Raw genomic sequence first — 20,287 nt, forward strand, 5'->3', positions numbered from 1 at the left:
CAAACTCTGATTAGTCTAAATTATATTATTATTATTTGACCGATGAATTTAGCCTATAAATATACTCTTTTACAACCTTAGAAAATACATTAATTAGAAATTAAAATTTATAACACTTTTAGAGAATTTTGTTTTTACGTTTTGAGGGTTCTTTGTTTTCGAGTTTTCGGGTTTTCGGGTTTTCGGGGTTTAGTTTTTATCTCCATCTTTTTTACTCTTCGTTCTTTTGCCATTATAGTAAAATTATCTTTGCTCGTGGTTTTTTTATCATGTTTGGAGGAGTTTTTTCACGTTAACTTTGTGTATTCAATTTCTCATTTTTTTCCTGCTATTTTTACTTGTTCGTTGCTTAATCAAGTCGATCCCCAACACATTCTATACAAGCCAGCTTATGAATTAGGAATTGCATCTAATCTCTAAAAAAACCTCAATTGTTTCGAACTTTCTTTTCTTTGGAATGAGAATATTTATGGGATTCCCATGAGTAAGATCAAACCTTATTCTGTGGTATTTACATAAGATTTCTCTTTCTTATTCTTAAGCAAATATCTGGGAAGACTCAATTAATACATGATTTATGTTTCAGTTTCCATTCCTTTTCGTATGTTTTGAAAAAAAATATTGATCAATTCTAAATCTTTCTTTTTCTATTGTTTCTTTTCTGATCAAGATATGGATCCATGAATTTATGTGTTTACATCAAACCTTATAAAGGTCCCCAATAGCCATTTTTGGCTAGCCGGAAGAGAGAAAGAATTGAAGAAAAGAAAAGAAGAAAAAGAAGGAGAAAGAGAGGGCGGGAAGGGAAGGGAAGGGAAAAAGAAAGAAAGAAAGATAGAAAGAGAAGCAGAATAGAGAGAGGGAAAGAGAGAGAAGGAAAAAATAAGTAGAAAAAGAAATGGGAATTTGTTGTTTTAGGAGTTTAAGAAAAGGTAATTTTTTTGTTATAAATTAATGTTAACTTAATTTGTTTTTGTTGTTATTATTGTTGATTTAATTCGGATTTAATTTTTAATTTTATTTTTGTAATGTATTATTTGGTTAAAAAGAGCTATTAAGGTATGTTTGTATTTATTTTATATTTCCATTCATTCATAATTTATTTTTTAATATTTATTGAAGTAAAAAAGTCGATTTATGTTATGTACAAAGAATGTTTTATTTTTTTATGTAATTTATTTGGTATGTGTGTTTTAGGTTGATTAGATATATTTTTTATGTAATTTATTTGGCATGCTATTTTGATTATTTTAATATACATTTTTTATTTTTTATGTAGGTAAAAGATGAGACCATATGAAATTTGTGAATGGGACAATTGAGTTGGAATTTATGAGATAAATTAGGAATTAGTTTATATGTTTTAATTTTTTTAGATTTTATATTTGAGAATAAAAGTTTATGTTTTTAAATTTTATTTTATGTTTTTTTATAAATATTATAAATGAAATTTCTTTTGAATCCTTCTATGCAAAAAAAAATTATATTTTTTACAATAATTAAGTTGGCATGTCATTATATATATTATATTTTAAACCAATACATTTTACTTATTATTATTTTAAAATAATAATAAAAATATTCGTATTTATTATATTGAGATAGTTTATATTATTTTTTGTTATATTTTTTATTGGCATGTTATTTTTATTATTTTAATTTTTTTTTTGGTTTTTATGTAAGTAAAAGATTAAACCATTGAGATGGAATTTGTGAATGGAACCATTGAGTTGGAGTTTGAGTTTGAATTTTTAAGATATATTTATTTTGTTAATGTAGTATAGCAAAAAATATGATGCGGACAAAATTGTTTGGTATTTTTTTTGTTGTTAAAATCAATATATAAAATTTAGGTATTTGATAAATATTTAAAATGCATCAAACTTTGAAATTAATAACCGAAATTTGTTTTGGAATTGTAGGTATCGCAATGGGTTCATTGATTAAGAACGATGGTCACATGTCAAACACAGTTAATAATATGGTAATATGTTGTTATTTGTTAATCACGGGTTCCCTTAAAAAAAGTTCTACGTTATTTACGGAAATAAATTATGTTATTATAACTATTTTCTGTAATTTAATAGTGTCAAGGCCCGTACCGCGCATTAAGGGGTTAGGTGAATGGTATAGGATATTCTCCAGATGAACGGCTGATGCGTACTTGGAGTTAGTTGGATTTAGGTCAGCAACACTGATCCGAATGTTTGATTTGCGGTACGATTTAATACTCGTATTGGTCGAGCGTTGTCGCCCGAAGACCCACACTTTTCATTTTCTGTGTGAGGAGTGCACTGTCACTCTGAAGGATGTTGCATTGCAACTTGGGCTCCCAATCGGCGAGAGTGCCGTAACAGGCGTAAGTACGATAGCTAAGCTAGCTGCCCTTTGTTATAGCCTACTAAGAGTCTCGCCGAACGATGCTGAGTCCAATTTTATGAGTTTGAAATTTTCATGGCTAAAAGCCAATTTTAAACATTTATCAATTAATGCCACTAAGCATGAGGTGATATGCGCAGCTCAAGCATACATTATGCATATTATAGGGGTGTACTGATGCTGGATGGAAACAAAAACAGGGTTCATTTGATGTATTTACCCCTATTAGCTGATTTGCAGAATGTTCGCTCGTATAGTTAGGGTTCCGCAATTCTGGCTATGTTGTATCGTAAGCTTTGTTGGACAACAAAGCCTGATGCCGTAAACATAGGCGGATGTCTTGTATTGCTGCGGTCATGGGCTCTTTATCGGATGTTATTCTTGGAATCGGTTAAGCACCAAGTATACGTATTTCCACTAGCGAACAGGTGATAAAATTTAACTTGTTATAGCAATTAATTGACATTTTTTTTCTAATGATATTATTCTAACGATACTATTCTAACATGTAATTTCTTTTCATAGATTGAGTTTTTATCCGGGTATCTGGAGGTCGTACACTATCCCGATATATCGTCTGATGATTGAACAACATGCCTGGGAAGGGGTAAGCTATTCCAATATTCGTGACATGTAATTACTTTGTATATCTTACTCAAATTGTGTTAAATTTTAACCATGTTATTAATCGTGCAGTTTATCTGGACGCCTTATCGGAGACCAGAAATTAGGGCTGTTATATCCTCATCTGCCCATATTCATTCTCACATGTGGTGCATTAATGCACCAATTATCAATTTCCAGACAGTCGAGTGGTACCACGGGGATCGAGTACTCCGGCAGTTTGGTTGCATCCAGTATATCCCAACTCCGCCAATGCAGGTGGGGAAGATTCACGGGATTAACAAGAGAGGAAAACATGGAAATAATTAGGGGGTTGTGCACCAAAAATATATTGCAGTGTGGGATAATCGGATGGTGCAGAGACCTCATATTGATATTTATTCTGATTTGCAACCATCGTTAGAGTACATACAATGGTACTCTAGTAATGGAAAACCATATTTACTTGGTGGGCAGTCGACTATAGTCGATGGCACATGCATCGACTTGGGGCATATGAGCCAGTACCAGGTATAGAGGCCGAGCCAGAGCCAGAACATCAGCCAGAGCCCAAGCCCGAGCAATCGCATACACATTCCACTAATAGTTCTTATCATCTAGAGTTACGGGTCAAAGACTATTTCCCGGGCTCATCAAGACACGGACATCATTCTAGGTTTGATATCTTTAATCTAATACCACCGCAGTACAGCACTCCTACTGGCCCATATGCACCGTATTACTCCACTCCTCCTGGGTCGTATCCACCGTAGTACAGCACTCCTCCCGGCTTAAGTTCGTCGATGACGTTCGGGGCATATAATTTTTCTTCCAAGTTTCACACTCCCCCACTTACGACTGAAGAGGATGTTGATCGTCGCGATCACCTACAACGTGAACGTCGACCCCCGCAGAAATATACCCCTAGGACCACACCATCAAACCATCAACTTTAAGGGCTTCTTGCAATTTAAATATTACAAAGTTTGTACTTTTTTATTCTAATAAAATATAAATTAAGAAAAAGACAATCTTTGTATTTATTTAATTAGATTAATTGCAACATTAAAACTTGGAACAAACTTTATGGTCATAAATTAGATTAATTGCAACATTACAACATTACAACATTAAAACTTGGAACAAACTTTGTAGTCATAAATTAGATTAATTGCAACATTACAACATTACAACATTAAAATTTGGAACAAACTTTATAATATAAATTTTTTAATATAAATTAAATACATTATAATATTAAAAATTGGAACAAACTTGGTAATATAAATTAGGTACATTGGATTACATAAGCTCAATTCCTACCCGATCGTGACGATTGTCCAATATGGTAGTTTCGCTTCGAGCATTTACTTCGATTATGACCAGCTAATCTGCATAATCCACAACGCTTACCGTCGGATTTCTCCTTAATGTCCATTTCATTATGGATTCAGGATGATTACGGACGACCTTTTGAATTCCTACGCAACCCTTTGTCTAGGACAAGCTCGAAAGACGTCGGAAGCACCTCCAACATAGATAGGTCAGGTAGGATGGGGAACTCATTCTCCCAGACACACAACGTGCGCTTGAGGGTGTACACATCATCGACAAATTATTCAATATTGAGCAAGACTTTAGCATATGCTGTCACGACATGCTTAAATAGATAAAGAAGTGTTTGGAACCTCTTGCAATCGCACCGTCTATTTCGGAGATCAACTCCATAGGACCTAGATAGTATACTGGGTCGACGATCAATGGTCTCTGTAACTTAAAATGGTTCAAGACATCGTGAATATACTTCTACATTCATCAACCTCGCAATCCAACGGTTTGCAACCATTGCATCCTTAACATCTTCAATAAACACGTGTTTCGCCTCCATCTGGTTGACTTGTTGCTGACCCATTCTTGGCATCAAGGTAGCCAACCTGTAGAATGTAGCCGAGAAGACAGATGAAATTAGGTACAATGGATTACGTAAGCTTAATTCCTACCCATCGTGACAATTGTCCAATATGGTAGTTTCGCTGCGAGCATTTATTCCAATTATGACCAGCTAATCTGCATAATCCACAACGCTTAACGTCGGATTTCTCCCTAATGTCTATTTCATTATGGATTCAGGATAATTGCGGACGACCTTTTGAATTCCTACGCAACCCTTTGTCTAGGACAAGCTCGAAAGACGTCGGAAGCACCTCCAACATAGACAGGTCAGATAGGACGGGGAACTCATTCTCCCAGACACACAACGTGCTCTTGAAGGTGTACACATCATCAACAAATTGTTCAACTTTGAGCAAGACTTTAGCACATGTTGCCACGACATGTGTAAATGGATAAAGAAGTGTTTGGAACCTTTTACAATCGCACCGTCTATTTCGGAGATCAACTTCATAGGACCTAGATAGTATAACGAGTTAACGATCGATGGTCTCTGTAACTCGAAACGTTTCAAGTCATCTTGAATATACTTCTACATTCATCGACCTCACAATCCGACGGTTTGCAACTATTGCATCCTTGACATCTTCAACAAACACGTGTTCCGCCTCCATCTGGTTGACTTGTTGCTGACCCATTCTTGGCATCAAGGTAGCCAACCTGTAGAATGTAGCCGAGAAGATAGATGAAATCGAAAGATGTCATGTTTTCAACAACATAGTATTGATCCCTTCCACCAAGTTTGTGGTCATTTGACCATAACAAAAGCCCTCTTCAAAACTTTGAGCACATTGCCACGGCTCAATGGTACCCAACCACTGTCAGAAAGATGTGTTCGTTTGACCCTCCATGTTACTCTCAAGTCGAGTTATTCTTTGGTAAAAAATATGTGACGAAAAATGTGTGGCTCTAGCTCATGCGTTGTATATGTATTAAGAAAAGATAAGTTACAGTATTGCCCTAAAACATTAAAACTTATATTGAAAAGATAAGGTTATCCTTTACCCATTCTCACAACTTGTCTCTGCCAGTCTGTATTTTTATAATCTCGATGGAAGTTAGCCGTGATGTACCGGATGCAGTAAACGGATCTCCATGGTATACCAAAACGCCTAATGGCGGTAATTAATCATTTCCTTCTATCGGAAACGGTGCAAATATTATCGTTGCTAATAACATACCTACGATTCCATGTTCTCCTTATCTATGATGGCAAATGCTATCGGGAGCACGTTCTTGTTGCCGTCTTGAGCAACCAGAAGAAGTAGGATCTGTGTATATTTTTCGTATAGCTAGGTTCCATATACTTGCACAAATAGCTTGTAGTGGGGAAATGCGCGCGCACATGGATCAAATGTCCAGAACATTCGATGGAAAATTCTTTTTCCCGATTGTAGTTGGTCACCCAAGCCGTAATAAGGTAATGTCTGTAACTCAATGACAGTCCCCGGTACGTACTCTCTTATAGCGGCTACCCATCCCTGTAGCTCATTATACGACGCATCGAAATCCCCGTACAATTGCTCCATTGCCATCTGTTTAGCTATCCACGCCTTTCGGTACGATACTCGATACTAGAATCATGCTTGCATTTCGGCAATCAGTACTAAAACTTTAATGGTCGGCATGTTCTTCACCATTGGCATGATACACATACAGATAGTTTTGAAATCAAGTTTTTGATGATCTTCTATCATATGTGTTGATGTGCATGTGTGAGGCTCAACAAATTTTCATATCTCTCACATCTGCGAATTTTGAATAAATGTAACTCGTACCCGCAAATTGCAGCCTTCCGCTGACTTCCAACACTTCCCAATAGATAATGCCGGTTTAGACAATACAGCTTTTTAGTCCACTGATATATTCATATTATGCCGCTTAATAGCAAATATGCATTCTTCCTTACTTTCAAATCTCTAGCCTACGAACAACTCCTCAAGATCGGAATATACGGCTAGCAGGTGAGCATGTAGTATTTCAGGGTACTCCGGGAACTCGGCTATATGCGCCGTGTCGGGGTCTATGAGTGACATGTGTGGCCCAGGATTATTGTGTATCACAATACGTCGAATCTAGTTCCCCACTGAAGACGCGTTAATGTTTCCATCGTCATTCATGCCTTCATCGTCAATATCATCGAGGACCTCGTCCACGTCGGGATCACTATCACTACCGACCTCTTGATCACAAAGATCACTACTATCGTATCCATCATCACCAACCACATCAATATCGGGTGCAACATTAAGATCGATATCGATCCCGCGTATAGTTGATTCACTATCAACGTACGATATTGGAGCCACCATACACAGTTCTTCAGCTCCATGTTCTTCACCAGATGCAGTGAGATCTTCAGTTGGCTCCACACCAGCTAACTCAACAAATAACTGAATCGGTGTATTTTGGTCACTTCGATTCCCACAATAAAGTGCGATCATTGTCTCCACGTCTTCATCGTTTACAAGTTTCATTTCGGTGAATTTGATGGCATTTGTCGAAACTTGGAACTTGTAGAAAAATTTCGAAATCCTTTTCCCACAACGTCTAACAATTTTTGCACTAATCATTTCCTTCATATCATCGAACGAGACATTCATTTCTATTAAATCTCATTGCTATTTGTTGCTGACATTCAAATATACATCCAATGGTTGTTGTCAAGATGATTCCATCGAAATAAACGCATACGAAAAATTGATTATCCATCTTCAATACTCAATATGTTAAAAAAATAAACAAAAATTCTCAAAACAATTTTTTTTGTTGTTATCACTAACTAACAATTAATTTATAATAGTTACTAACATAAAAAATTTCAAATATATTAAAAAAATTTAAAACATAACATTCACAATAAACACATAATTAATCTAAACATAAAACATACTAACAAATCATAATAAACAAAATAACTTTAAAACAAAACATAAAAATAACACTAAATAAACTACATAATACTAACAAAATATTTTTTTTTCTTATCATTATCTATTCTATTTGAAAATAACAATAAAAATAATACATTTTTTGAAAATAACAATAAAAATAATAATACATTTTCTTTCTTTCTTCTGCTTTTTTTTTTACTGCTGCTTTAAAATAGAGCCAGAAGGGGGGAGTGGGTGTCGCCTATGGGGATGGTGTGACCGATGCCGCCTATGGGGAAGGCATGACTGGTGGCTGTCAGAACTAAGGTGGTGCCGCCTATGCACCACCCTAAGAATACCATTTTGGTACATAATTTTTGAAAGATACCAAATAAATATTTTTTAAATATTATTTTAATAAAAACCCGTCATTTTTTTATATAAATATTAAGTGAATTTTTTTATCTTAAAAAGTTGTAACAATAAATTTAACAAAAAAAATTTATCATTGTTAATAAATAAACCTAAATTTTTAAATAAAATAAATGATAATGATAATAACATTTCATATTTATCTTCTAAACATCAATCATATATGTGTAATAACCAAGGTAAGATATTATATAAAATTCAAAATAAATAAATAAAAAGCCAAAAAAAAATATCTGTAAATATCGTTGTCAGTTATGAAACATTAAAAACAGCCAAATAAAGTAATCACACGTGTCACGAACGATTTCTCTTCTTTAAATCAACTAATAAAGTCGACTGTTTAAACAAATAAATTAACCAACCTGTCAATTTATCAACCAATATCCACTTGACTTTTTTTTTTCTTCTTTCGAATTTTCTTTTTGTCAAACTTGAACCTGTGTTCGGTTTTGAAACAAAAGACTTCTCTGTTCATGTTTTTGGTTTTTCAGAACTAAATGGAAAAAGAAGAAAAAAAAAAGCAGTCTTGGATCTGAAATGGTTTTTTTCTTTTGGTTAGATTTTTATTTTTTAAAATTTTTTTTCATAATTTGAAATTATTAGAACAACATCGAATTTTTTTTTTCTGAACTTGTTTTTTTTAATATATTTATTTCGATTGTCTCTTTTCCCTTTTTATCTTTAATATTTTAATAATTTAATGTTCCAAATCTGACACCCAAATCATGAGAAAGAAGCTCGATACCCGTTTCCCAGCTGTAAGTTCTTTCTTCTTCTTTTTTTCTCCTTTTATTTTTCATTGAATTTGTTTAATTTCCTTTTTTTTAATACGATGTTAATTTGATTTGGGTATTCGATTTTTTATTGATTCGATGGAAAATGAAATCTGGGTCTTTTTTTTATTAAAGTTTTTGATGTTGTGATTGCCTTTTGTTGTTGCGATTCCGATTTATACGATCTAGGTCATCATTTGTTTACCATAGAATAGTTGATTGTGTGTTCAATATTTAGGGTTTTTGGATATTTAGTTCAAAATTGTTTTAACTATATGGATTTTTCATGGACGGTGTTGTTTGATTTGTGTTTTTTCCTTGTTCTATGAAAGCCCAGGTTGGTTTAATAATTTTTATTTATTGTTTCTTCGAAATTGATCGATTTTTATGGAACTATGTAGGTTAAAATTCCCAAATATTATTTGATAATTCTTAGGCTGCTGAATATCTTGCTTACTTGTAGAACTTTAGTTTCTTTTCAATCATCATGTTCTAGTTTAGTGTTGATATCCTTAGCATTTGTGTTATTCCGACTCTTCGTTTTTATTGAAGTACCCATACCCGGACATGGGTATGATAATATGACCTTCCAACGATGTTAGAAATGGGGAAAAAGAAAAGAAACTTCGAAGAAATTGAACATACCTATGTCGAACACTATCCACATCCGACACTCGCACTCGCACTCGCACATAAATTTGAGTAACATAGATTCGCAGCATTCTACTACTCACACCGGAGTTGGCATATGGCACTTGGAACTTGCATTATGTTGATCAGTTGATGGTATTAAATCAGCAACTTACAATGACATGTGTCACACGATGTCTCATTTGATGGATTGATAACGACATTGATGAGTCAAAGATCCCATCTTCTTGTCTTGATATACTCTATATTTAACAAACCTTGTCGGGTTTCTTACTTGTCATTGTGCGTGCTGCTGTTTTATATTAGGATAACCCGATATTAGTATATAAATTTGATTGCTTAAGATGCACAGTTTTATGGTTCCACAAGTCGACGTATTGTTGCATCTTTCAAGCCGTTTTTTATCTCAAAAAATTATGCTTGTGATAAAGTGCTGAAACTTTCAAATGTATTTGTTTTTTCAGGCTCGCATTAAAAAGATTATGCAAGCAGATGAAGATGTCGGGAAGATTGCATTAGCGGTGCCTGTTTTAGTTTGTGAGCAGCTATAACTTTTCACGATTTGCCGAAATAATTCTTTCATGCATGTATATTACTTGATCACGCTTCTTTCCGTTACTTTGCAGCAAAAGCATTGGAATTGTTTCTACAAGACCTTTGTGATCATACGTATGAGATTACTCTTCAGAGGGGAGCAAAGACCATGAATTCATTGCATTTGTAAGTGAATAATTAGCGTTTTCTTTTTGTACCGTGCAATATCTGTGGTCTACTTTAGGGTTTGATGTTCTTTTCTGCATTTATTATGCATAAACGTTCTTTGAATGCTTTGTTTCACATTTCTTGATTAGTCTACATGTATTAGCGATGTAGATAGGAACAAAACAAATACAAAATGCCTTAAACACTTTTGGAGTTTTACCTTAAATGCCTTAAATACAAGTTTTCCCACAGCTTTTGTCGATTTCATTTCATTTATGTTGGACTTGGTCCGGATTTCCTCCTTTCGGGTCTGGAAGTATCATAAATCTGCTATAAGGGAAAAAATAATATATTTTTTCATCCTTTCTCGATCATGATACAGATTTGGATTAACAAGCCTTGTAATCAGCACGGTTTCTTATTATGCGTCTCTGGATCTCATTCTTTGTTACCCTTAGTGTTATGTATTTTCAGTGTATTGTCCATTGTTCTAACAAAAGTTTTAAATAAACTGCAGAAAGCATTGTGTACAGAGCTACAATGTATTCGATTTTCTGAGGGACATTGTTAGCCGGGTTCCTGACTATGGTCATGGCCATTCTGATGCTACTGCTGCTGCTGCTGCTGGTGGTACTGATGATCGAACTATTTCGCGCAGAAGGTTAGTGAAACCCTGGCTTTTTCCTGTTTCTCACTTCTCGAGTTGTAAAAAAGGTCTCTTATTTGGTGATACTTTTTCGTATCATTCTGCCAGGAAAGCTACTGGAGATGAGGTCAATGACAGTGATGAAGAATCAAAGAGAAGCAGAATGGTAAGATGGCTTACTTTCATATAAGAATTACTGGGTTTGTTTGATGCAGTGCGTGTTATACCACATGTATTATAATGTCATTATTGGAGCATGCCATTTATGTCCGTGAATTTAAGTACTTTCACTAACACCTTCCGTCACTTGTATTCAACGCAGCATGATATGGGTCATGCAGGCACCAGTGGCAGAGGGAGAGGCCGGGGACGAGGCAGGGGTCGTGGAAGAGGAGCTCGAAATGTGGAAAGAGATGCTCATCGTGAAATAGAACCAGAACCCTGCTCAACTCTTCAGCAAAACAACAAAAGTCATTCAACCTCAGGAATGGTGATAGATGATGGTTCCGAGTTGAAGGAACCGGTGAAAGAGAACACAGCTGCTGAAGATGCCAATCAAGCTGTTCGGAATTTTGATCTGAATGCCGAGGTAGATGAGAATGTGGATACAAAAGCCTCAGCAACTGCTGCTAAAGTTGCTGCACCTGCATCCTCAGTCGGCGTTGCTAGTGCCGCTGCTGCACCAGCAGCGCCAGCTGCAGCAGCTCAGCCTTCTACAGCAGAGCCTACAACAGAGGCCAAACATGAAGAATACCCAGGCTGGTCTCTTTCGGATATGGACAAGATAGCTATCGATCCTCTTCAACTTGCTCGGCTTGGTGGAAGGTTAGACGAGGATGAAGAAGATTATGATGAGGAAGGGTGAGTAGCTCGAAACTGGACTCCTAGAAGAAGTAGCGGTTGAGATCAGATTAGAAACCCAGTAGGAAAACCCGAAAATAGTCGGGATGACCTCATTGGAGTATGGAAGTATATCCCATGTAGGTCTCTCAAGGACTCAAATGGATTTCTCTTCTCTATCTCTTTATTTATCTGTCACGGTTCGTTTTCTGTTATAGCATTTGCTAACATAACTTTAAAATGGTAGATTCTCACAGCTGAAAGACACTAGTCCACAAACCTACTTGTTATGCCACGAGAAATTTGCGGTTCCGTAGTGTAACTATGATCTTATTGTTCTTTCCATTTCGATTTAGCTCATTAACTTTAGTTTCATGATTGTCAAATGCATTAGTAGTGTCCATTTCTTCAATTTCATTAACCAAGTTAAGCAATGGGAAGAACATGTTTGCCCGCCCGTGTTGCAAAAAGGAGCGATTCGGATCCCTCCCCATTGCCGGAACTAAAACTGGGTAGTCTTTGAAGCTTTTGAGCTTGTGATAGATCATAGATGCATGGATGAATTGCATCTTTCTTTCCATGCATGAGAATTATAATACAATATATATACATATTTCAATGACATGAAACTAATAGTAGGATTAACAATTTAACAGCATACCATATGTAACTATGTTGCCCTTGACCCTTATTTTCTTTAATTATACACCCATATTCAGTGCCTACCCGAGTACGTAATCCCCGAAAAATCTTTCAAATGCATTACAGATATTAATATTCAATACTCACACACAACTCTTAAATAACGTAGACTATTATATAGTAACATTAGCATCTAGAGAGATGTGGCTCAATGCAACTGAGATGGAAAATTCCTTGCCTCTTATGGTGTACCTCCACCTTCAATTTCTCTTCCTCCTCTCCTCTCTTCACTATGAGAACCAATTCGATTCTCACCTAATCGTCCACCACCTATGTCTGAGATTCAAATGAAAACGAAATTACATATAAACTCGGATTCAATTACAATAAAGCAATAAGAAAATAAAAGCTTCCCGTTTACAACATACCTCGGCATTGGCATGAACGATTTCTTTAAATTGATAAAGCACAAGGGAATTTGATCTCTGCTGAATGGTCTTCAGAGCATGAGTTGCAGCTTATTCAACTAAAGGATCGTGCGTCGGAATACATTGCAAACCAGGGCCATGGCCATCTATTTTGGAGCAAATAATTAATTTGAGTTCGATATGAAATAATATATATATACTCTTAGGTTTTCTTTCCACTCCCTCCTCGTATTTTTTAACTCTTTCATCCGATCAAACACACCCTCGAATTTTGGGTGTTATTTCAATACAACGATAGTTACCTTTAGTTTTCCATCTAGCAAACGAGTAATAATCAGATCCCATGCGCTTTGCTCTTCGCTTCTTTGCGTAAGAGCTCCTGCCTGTACCGGGTAAAGGCTGCACAACTGCAAAATAGGAAAGGAGATATTCTTCATATCGTATCCCCCTGCATGAGTATTCTTAATAAGATACAAACTCTTTTTTTCTTTTTTCTTTTTTTCTTTTCTGAAATGCCGATAATTTCCTACAATAACTATTCGAAGAAAATTTGAGTAATGAAGAACCTTTGTTGACCACAAGATCGGAAGTAGTAGAAGAAGGGGAAGCATGAGCATCACCGGCATGTTTAAATTCCTGCAACTGCTTGAAGTTCGACCAAGGTTTGACCCACACTTTGGCCTCATAAAGCTTCTTTCCGCCGGCATCAATGGCTTCCACCGTCAAATGGTGAAGCCTCCCGACTACCAGTGGCTCGGCTGCTTGATCCACCCTCACAAACACAACCGTACCGTCCTCTCTATTGTTGTGCTCATCGATAGCAAAGCGAGCGACGTTTTCGAGCTCTACGTTGATTGCCGAACCTCCGCCCAAAGTGACTGCGGTGGTGGTGGTCATTGGTTCTAAGCTGAGGGTTAATTCCGCAGAGAGATTGATGAAGAAGAGAATTGAGATTGGTGTGGAGGATGAAAATGGAGAAGGCTCAAATGAATAATTTATTCTTACACTGTAGCTATTTTTTTCCTTTGGTTCTTGTCCCAAGTGTAACTCATCATGTTGTAAGAAATTCTCATCGTGGTTGTCCGGATTAATGCGGTTCGGTTTTTTAGCTCGACTTAGAATTGAGATTAAAATTTTGTTCAAATTTGATTTAAATAAAAAAAAATTCTGAGTTTAATTTACATGTGTTAAATTTTTTTGTATTTTTTTATATAAAAATAAAATTAAAAATATAATACATTAAAAAATATTTTAGACTATAATTACAATTTAACAATAGTAGCAAAATTAATAATAAAATAAAAATTAAATAATACCCAAATAAAAATAATAAAATAATAATAATACAATAGCAAAATAGTAGTAAAACAATAACAAACAGTAATAATAAACAATTGTAAAAAATTTTAAGCAAATTCGGGCCGACCTAAAAAGATCTTTCCCAATACTCAGCGGATTTAAAATATAAATTTTATTTTTTATCTAAACTTATTTTTCAACAATTTCATAATATTTGGATAACATTAGGAATTTCCACTCTTTAATGTTTTCAAGTATAAAAGGATATAATCTTCCAAGAATCCATTGCCAAACCAACACATATTTGCATCCAAATGGGTTCAAGAGTGATGTGGCTCAATGCGGTTGAGATGGAAAGTTCCATGGCTCAAATGGTGTACTTCCACCGTCAACTTCTATTCCTTGTCTCCTCTCTTAACCTTCAGAACCATTTCAAGTTTGGTCAAATCTTCCACCACCTGTGTATTTCCACTTTCATGTCAAAACCAATTCACTTCAATAATATTATTAAACCGGATGACACACCATACCTCAGCATTGGCATGAAGGATTTCTTTGAGTTCATAAGGCACAAGGGAATTTGATCTCTGCTGAATGGCTTTGAGAGCATGATTTGCAGCACCTTCAACTACAGGGTCATGTATTGGCACACCTTGCAATCCATGGCCATGCCCATCTATTTTCACCCAATAATTTATCTAAGTTTAATATCAACAATCAAAGAGGATTTGAGTTATGAACAAACCTTTCTTGATACCAAGATCCGAAGTTGTACAAGAAGGGAAATCATCGGCATGTTTAAACTCCTGCAATTCCTTCACGTTCATCCATGGCTTGACCCACACTTTAGCCTCATAAAGCTTCTTTTTTCTACCATCAATGGCTTCCACAGTCAAATGTTGAAGCGTCCCCGCCACCACTTGCTCCGTTGCTTTCACCACCCTCACAAACTCAACCATACTCTTCTCTTTCTTGTTGTGCCCATCGACGGCGAAGCGAGAGACGTTTTCGAGCTCCGCGCTGTTTTGGGATCTGCCGGACGGGCGAAATCCACCCAAATTGGCGGCGGTGGTGGCCATTGGTTCAGAGCTGAGAGTTGATTCCGCAAAGAAATTGTTGAAGAAGAGAATTGAGATTGGTATGTAGAATAAAAAAGAGATTGCGAAACTGGGATTTCGCATTTGGGTTATATAGAAAATTTTCAGGATGAATCTGAAGAATTTTCTATTATGATTTTGAATCAAATTAACGGTTTTTCTACTTTCGCCATTTTAACTTGAGCTAAGCAAAGAATATTGAAGCTTAAGTTGAAATACAACTTTTAAGGTTAATTTCACAATAGGTCCTCTAACTATGACTTGAATTTTAAATTAATCTTTAAATTTTAAAATATTCTAATTAATTCTCATAATATTAATATCGTATCAGTTAAATCCTTCCGTCAACTTAGCCATTAGCTTTGACATAAAATGCTACCTCAAATTTTATGTTAAGCATATTTAAACATATAAGTTAAATTGAAAATATATACTTACTATATTGACAATTTAGATCTAATATATTAAGAAAAAAAATAGTTTTTCCTAAATTTTGATGAAACTATTTTTATGATTTGTTCATAAGTACACGTGTTTACAATTTGGTCTACATAATTTAAATATGTATAATATCAAATTCGAAGCTGACTAAAAAACCTGATTAATATAATTTTAATATTTTAAGATTTAATTATAATTTTTCAAATTTAAGAACCATTTTGATGCAATTAATCCAACTTTTCCTTACTTTGTAAGCAATGCAAAACCCCCCTTCATCACTAAGAAAGAACTCAAAATATAATATTTATTGCTCAAAATATAGTATTTATAGCATGATTGTTGGAACTATAGATTGAATTAAACAATAACTGAAGTATCAATCCAAAAAGAGACAATTGTTCAGTTGATTTGAGAACCAATCCGAACCGAATTAAAAATTGGGATTTTTTTAATAATTTATTTAATTAAACTAGATGAACCGATCAAACCGATAACCTAGCGATAGTCTGACATTAGATTAAGATATCATGAACATGATCATATGTAAAAAGTTGGATTTATTTCATAGATCATAACAAGTTCAGAAATTATGATTACAAGATTCACTGAACACATATTGTATATAATTCAATACAACACAAACTCCAGTAAGGAGGAAAAAAACAAAGAGAAAATGATTAAAAAAAGTTCAGAAGATGGGGAAAGACAAAAAGTAGAGTTTTTGAGTTTTTTTTTTTTGTTTTTGTTTTGTTTTCACTGCAAATAGTGTCTCAAAGTGCTTCAAAAACAAACACTAAAATGCTTGAAATCAAATACTGCACTTTTTAAGACACTTTTAAAACCATGGAGGATTACATGAGATTTGAAATATGCCCCATGTGAGATTATCCATAGGTAAGAAGCAATGAATGAGCTTCTCCGATGATTTTCGGAGGAAAAAGAGGGTGAGAATCAGGATGTCTTTCTCCATCAAAAAGCTGTATGGCGAAAAAACGAAAACCGGAAAACAAGAGCAAACTAAGGGTTTAAGGATGACAGTATGTATGTTTGTTATGGCTTTTCAGTTATTCCTTCTTGCGAAAACTAGTTCGGAACTCAGAAAATCTTGAGACATCGAGTAGTTTGTCGACGGTTTTGAGTTTGTCTTTGATCCTGAACGAAGCCTCACCTGTTATATTGATTCAACAGAACAATCATTAGTCCACTAAGTTTTTCCGTGTATTTAGAGTACAGATTATAGATAAGTTATTCGTAGGACAAACCTCGTATTGTTCGAGCAAGGAAGCAAACAACGTTGCAACTCCTTGAATGACAAATTTCTGGCCAACGCAAGCACGAGCACCAGAACCGAAGGGAAGAAAAGCCGGATTCTTATTCGGATCTTTCAAAACAAAAGTACATTTCCTTTGATCTTTAAGTTCTTCAGCATGTCCTAAAGCAAAGAAAAGCGATTAGATAGTTATCGTATATTAGTACCCCGTGACACTGAACGCAAACTAAATCCAAAAGAACTGACATGATCATAACACAAGAGTATTTATCGGAAAAATGTATGATTTTATCTCACGTAAGCTACATGGACAAGAAGAAGTCATTCCAGTGTATAAACATATAGCTTTGTGCTAAATCAGCAAACAATACATAGCATAAACAAATTCGACCTAATAGACAGACATTTTGGAAAAAGTAGAGTGAAACCTGCAATGGACGCATCCATGTTTGGTGAAGCGGATGTCTTTTCTGTCTTAGACAGAAAACGATATGGATTAAATTTGCCAGCATCATTTCCCCAACTAGAATCATCGGTCTGCACCAACTGCATAGGTACGACAAGTATTGCTCCAGCCGGCACAATTACACCAGACTTAAGCCTCAAATCTTCAAAACACACAAGGATAATATTTGTATCAGTGACCATATAAGTACTAAATGTACCTGTTGCAAATTCCATGTCGATATTCAATGTAGTTCTCGTTTAATGACTCAAAAAACTGCTTACCGTGTTTCAGAGAACACCTCTGTAGCAAAGGTCCGGCTGGCATAACACGAGCAGACTCATAGATAGTTGCCCACAATAAAGGCATCTTCTCTACAACAGGTTGAGCTTTGTCCTCCGAACCTTTCTTTGCCATGATTATCTCTGAGTATATCTGCAGAAGTTCAATTCCAAAGACATAAATCAACTGCAACCTGGGACCTTCAACTTCAAACTCGAACGTGAATATATATATATATATTGATGAAGGGTCTTTTAAGTTTTTAGTAAGTCCTAAGAGTACTGGAGTTAACGATAACTGGAAAACACAGAAACCGGAATAGAGAATGCTTACCTTATGCTGTATTTCTGGATGTGTAACAAGCCTCATCAACATATTATTAATCAAACCTCCGGTTGTTAAGCATCCATGAAACAGCAAGCTCATAATATTGCCACAAGATTCATCTCTTACATTATGACGGCCATTAATCACTTGCAGGGAAATGTTATCTTGCAAAAAGACGCCGGCCTCCATTCCAAGATTTGCGCTTGGTTCCATGTGACGGTATTGCCTGTATTTACTGCACTGTTGAACAAGGTCTTGAGTTAGCCATTTCAACTCTGTACATAATCGTCGATACCTCCAAAATCCTTGTTTCCAAAAGGGAATGACACTATATGATGCCCAAAAGCAAGCATCTTTAGCAACCATCATCAACAGCTCCTCGTAAATAGTAGACTTCAACCAAGCCAAGAATGTGTCACCAAATATTGTAGCACCAAGCAAAGTGAAGGCCATATGCTGAGAAGTCATTTTACAATTGATACTTCCTTTGGTCATGTTCTGGTGTAATTCAGCCATGATATGATCAACAGCCTTGGTCGGGATTAAATTTGCTCTATCAAGCAACCTTACATTCAATTCAGATGCCAGTGACTCTCTTCTACTTTCTACCTAAAGAGGAAAAAGAATCCATAGATTATCAGAAGGTCATTCGATCATGCCATCAAAGTACACATATATCGAGTATGAACACATTCTTATATATGATTGCTATTAAATAACCATTTCGTTGAAACAATTTGAAGAGCAAATAAAACATAGAACAGGTCTTGCATAGCACATGAGGAAAATTATCTTCTTCAGACTCGGATGTCAGTGACAAAACCTAAAAGAGAATGACTAGAGGTGTTAGAACCAGTTCATGTTTTAAAAATCCGGTTAGCATTCCAAATTTCACATTTTAGAACCAATTATGAAGACTCAAACTGAACTTTGGGCCCCAAATTTCGAGCAGGCTCATACGGATTGAGATCGGCTCAGCTAGATTACACCCCTATCCTTAAAGACTAACAATTGTGTTACTGACTAGGATAAGCAGTGACCATCTTCTTTACAAGTTCAACAACAACCATAACAGGTAAAAGAACTTGTAATTTAAGTACCTTATCAAAAGATGAAGCAAAGAGGGTGGATCTTCCAAAGGCCAAATTGAAAGCCTTTCCAGTAAGTGGCAATTTATCCTTAGCTTTCAACAACATCTCTTTAATAATTTCTGGTTCTTTAATTGAAACCAAAAGCTGTTTAGGACTCAACCATAACTTCACAATTGAACCATATTCCTCATGTGAATCTGACAATACCTCTTCAAAAAAAAAAAACCAACGGATTCCATATTTGATTAGTAAAATCAAAACCCGGATTATAAAATTCAACCCCTGATCATTTGCAATTGAAAATTTATGTAAATCTTTATAGAAAGACCATATGGTAGAAAAGTAAAAAATAGTGAGATTTGGTAAATCCATGAACAACCCAGATTCCAAAAACTCATAGATTCATCATTCACATAAAAAAAAAGGAGTTTTTTTTATTACCTGTGAGATTTTGTTTGCAGAGAGTAGTGAAATAACCATAAAAGGAAGGAGAAGGAGGACCTGGGATTTTGCAAGCTTGATTCCATAGCTTAAACAACTTAAAAAGCTTATAAGAAAGAAAATAAGTAATAGTTATAAGAGAAATCCAAAGAAAAGCATTGATTTCCCAAACAGCATAGTCTCTGAAAAAACGAGAAGTTTCCATGGAGGAAACTTGACAAGAGCTAGGATTCCATGCTTGTAAAACAAAGCAAAGGAAAGGGTTCATCTTTTTTCTTTTTCAAACAGTTTGTTTCATAAGTAGGGAAATTGATGGAAAAGGTTGGATTTTGATTGAAGGAATTGGATGAGATGAGATGAGATGAGATGAGATGGGATGCAGTTCCTGTGAAAAGAGAGAAAGAAGGAAAAATTGAAGTTAAAAGCTTTATGGTTGTGGGGGTGTGTGTGTTTTTTTGACTTTGGGGGTGTTTGATTGATGGGACAATAATATGGGAAAAGCATGTGCCACTTGACGGAGAGACGTGGCTCCATTGACATGTCATCATTACGCCATAATATGGGTCTTCTAATTTTCTTTGACATTCATCAGTCCTCTTTCGGAGTTATTGTAAATTTTCATGTCTGTTCTAAATTTATAATTTATATGAAATTTATATTTCTGATTAATTTATT

General features: G+C 35.3%; 3 protein-coding genes across 4 annotated transcripts; 1 reads left to right on the top strand and 2 right to left on the bottom strand.

The window, feature by feature from the left end:
• Positions 1–8,579: 8,579 nt before the first annotated feature.
• On the top strand, positions 8,580–12,194 carry LOC107963203 (uncharacterized). Its single transcript, XM_016899774.2, has 6 exons — positions 8,580–8,995; positions 10,126–10,198; positions 10,288–10,381; positions 10,881–11,024; positions 11,118–11,175; positions 11,332–12,194. Exons 1-6 carry the CDS (start codon positions 8,963–8,965, stop codon positions 11,872–11,874), a joined length of 945 nt encoding a protein of 314 aa, XP_016755263.2. The 5' UTR covers positions 8,580–8,962; the 3' UTR covers positions 11,875–12,194.
• A 274-nt stretch (positions 12,195–12,468) lies between these two features.
• LOC107962341 (cysteine proteinase inhibitor 12) lies at positions 12,469–15,507 on the bottom strand. 2 transcript variants are annotated; one of them, XM_041096119.1, is made up of 7 exons: positions 14,964–15,497; positions 14,749–14,894; positions 13,925–14,676; positions 13,486–13,826; positions 13,222–13,326; positions 12,920–13,065; positions 12,469–12,827 (listed from the first exon to the last, which is right to left on the bottom strand). In XM_041096119.1, exons 1-3 carry the CDS (start codon positions 15,397–15,399, stop codon positions 14,614–14,616), a joined length of 645 nt encoding a protein of 214 aa, XP_040952053.1. In that variant the 5' UTR covers positions 15,400–15,497; the 3' UTR covers positions 12,469–12,827; positions 12,920–13,065; positions 13,222–13,326; positions 13,486–13,826; positions 13,925–14,613. The 2 variants fall into 2 exon arrangements, with proteins under 2 accessions (XP_040952053.1, XP_016754172.2); XM_016898683.2 differs by having other exon boundaries at positions 13,486–14,676; positions 14,964–15,507.
• Positions 15,508–16,298: 791 nt separating this feature from the next.
• Positions 16,299–20,074, bottom strand: LOC107962344 (11-oxo-beta-amyrin 30-oxidase). Its single transcript, XM_016898685.2, has 7 exons — positions 19,613–20,074; positions 19,181–19,380; positions 18,087–18,689; positions 17,756–17,906; positions 17,455–17,634; positions 17,019–17,188; positions 16,299–16,924 (listed from the first exon to the last, which is right to left on the bottom strand). Exons 1-7 carry the CDS (start codon positions 19,878–19,880, stop codon positions 16,817–16,819), a joined length of 1,680 nt encoding a protein of 559 aa, XP_016754174.2. The 5' UTR covers positions 19,881–20,074; the 3' UTR covers positions 16,299–16,816.
• Positions 20,075–20,287: the final 213 nt, after the last annotated feature.

The sequence above is a fragment of the Gossypium hirsutum genome, chromosome D06 (genome assembly GCF_007990345.1).
Source record: "Gossypium hirsutum isolate 1008001.06 chromosome D06, Gossypium_hirsutum_v2.1, whole genome shotgun sequence".
NCBI lineage: Eukaryota > Viridiplantae > Streptophyta > Magnoliopsida > Malvales > Malvaceae > Gossypium > Gossypium hirsutum.

Bases quoted from the DNA above. Each gene is read 5' to 3' on its own strand.
- LOC107962344 (XM_016898685.2), bottom strand. From the start codon at position 19,880: ATGAACCCTTTCCTTTGCTTTGTTTTACAAGCATGGAATCCTAGCTCT. The intron at 17,907-18,086 runs GTAAGCATTCTC...GAACTTCTGCAG, and splicing joins ATCCAGAAATACAGCATAAG to ATATACTCAGAGATAATCAT. The intron at 17,189-17,454 runs GTTTCACTCTAC...TCTTTGCTTTAG, and splicing joins CATGGATGCGTCCATTGCAG to GACATGCTGAAGAACTTAAA.
- LOC107962341 (XM_016898683.2), bottom strand. From the start codon at position 15,399: ATGCGAAATCCCAGTTTCGCAATCTCTTTTTTATTCTACATACCAATC. The intron at 14,895-14,963 runs GTTTGTTCATAA...GGGTGAAAATAG, and splicing joins GGATCTTGGTATCAAGAAAG to ATGGGCATGGCCATGGATTG. The intron at 14,677-14,748 runs GTATGGTGTGTC...GGAAATACACAG, and splicing joins TCCTTCATGCCAATGCTGAG to GTGGTGGAAGATTTGACCAA.
- LOC107963203 (XM_016899774.2), top strand. From the start codon at position 8,963: ATGAGAAAGAAGCTCGATACCCGTTTCCCAGCT. The intron at 10,199-10,287 runs GTGAGCAGCTAT...GTTACTTTGCAG, and splicing joins AGCGGTGCCTGTTTTAGTTT to CAAAAGCATTGGAATTGTTT. The intron at 11,176-11,331 runs GTAAGATGGCTT...TATTCAACGCAG, and splicing joins AATCAAAGAGAAGCAGAATG to CATGATATGGGTCATGCAGG.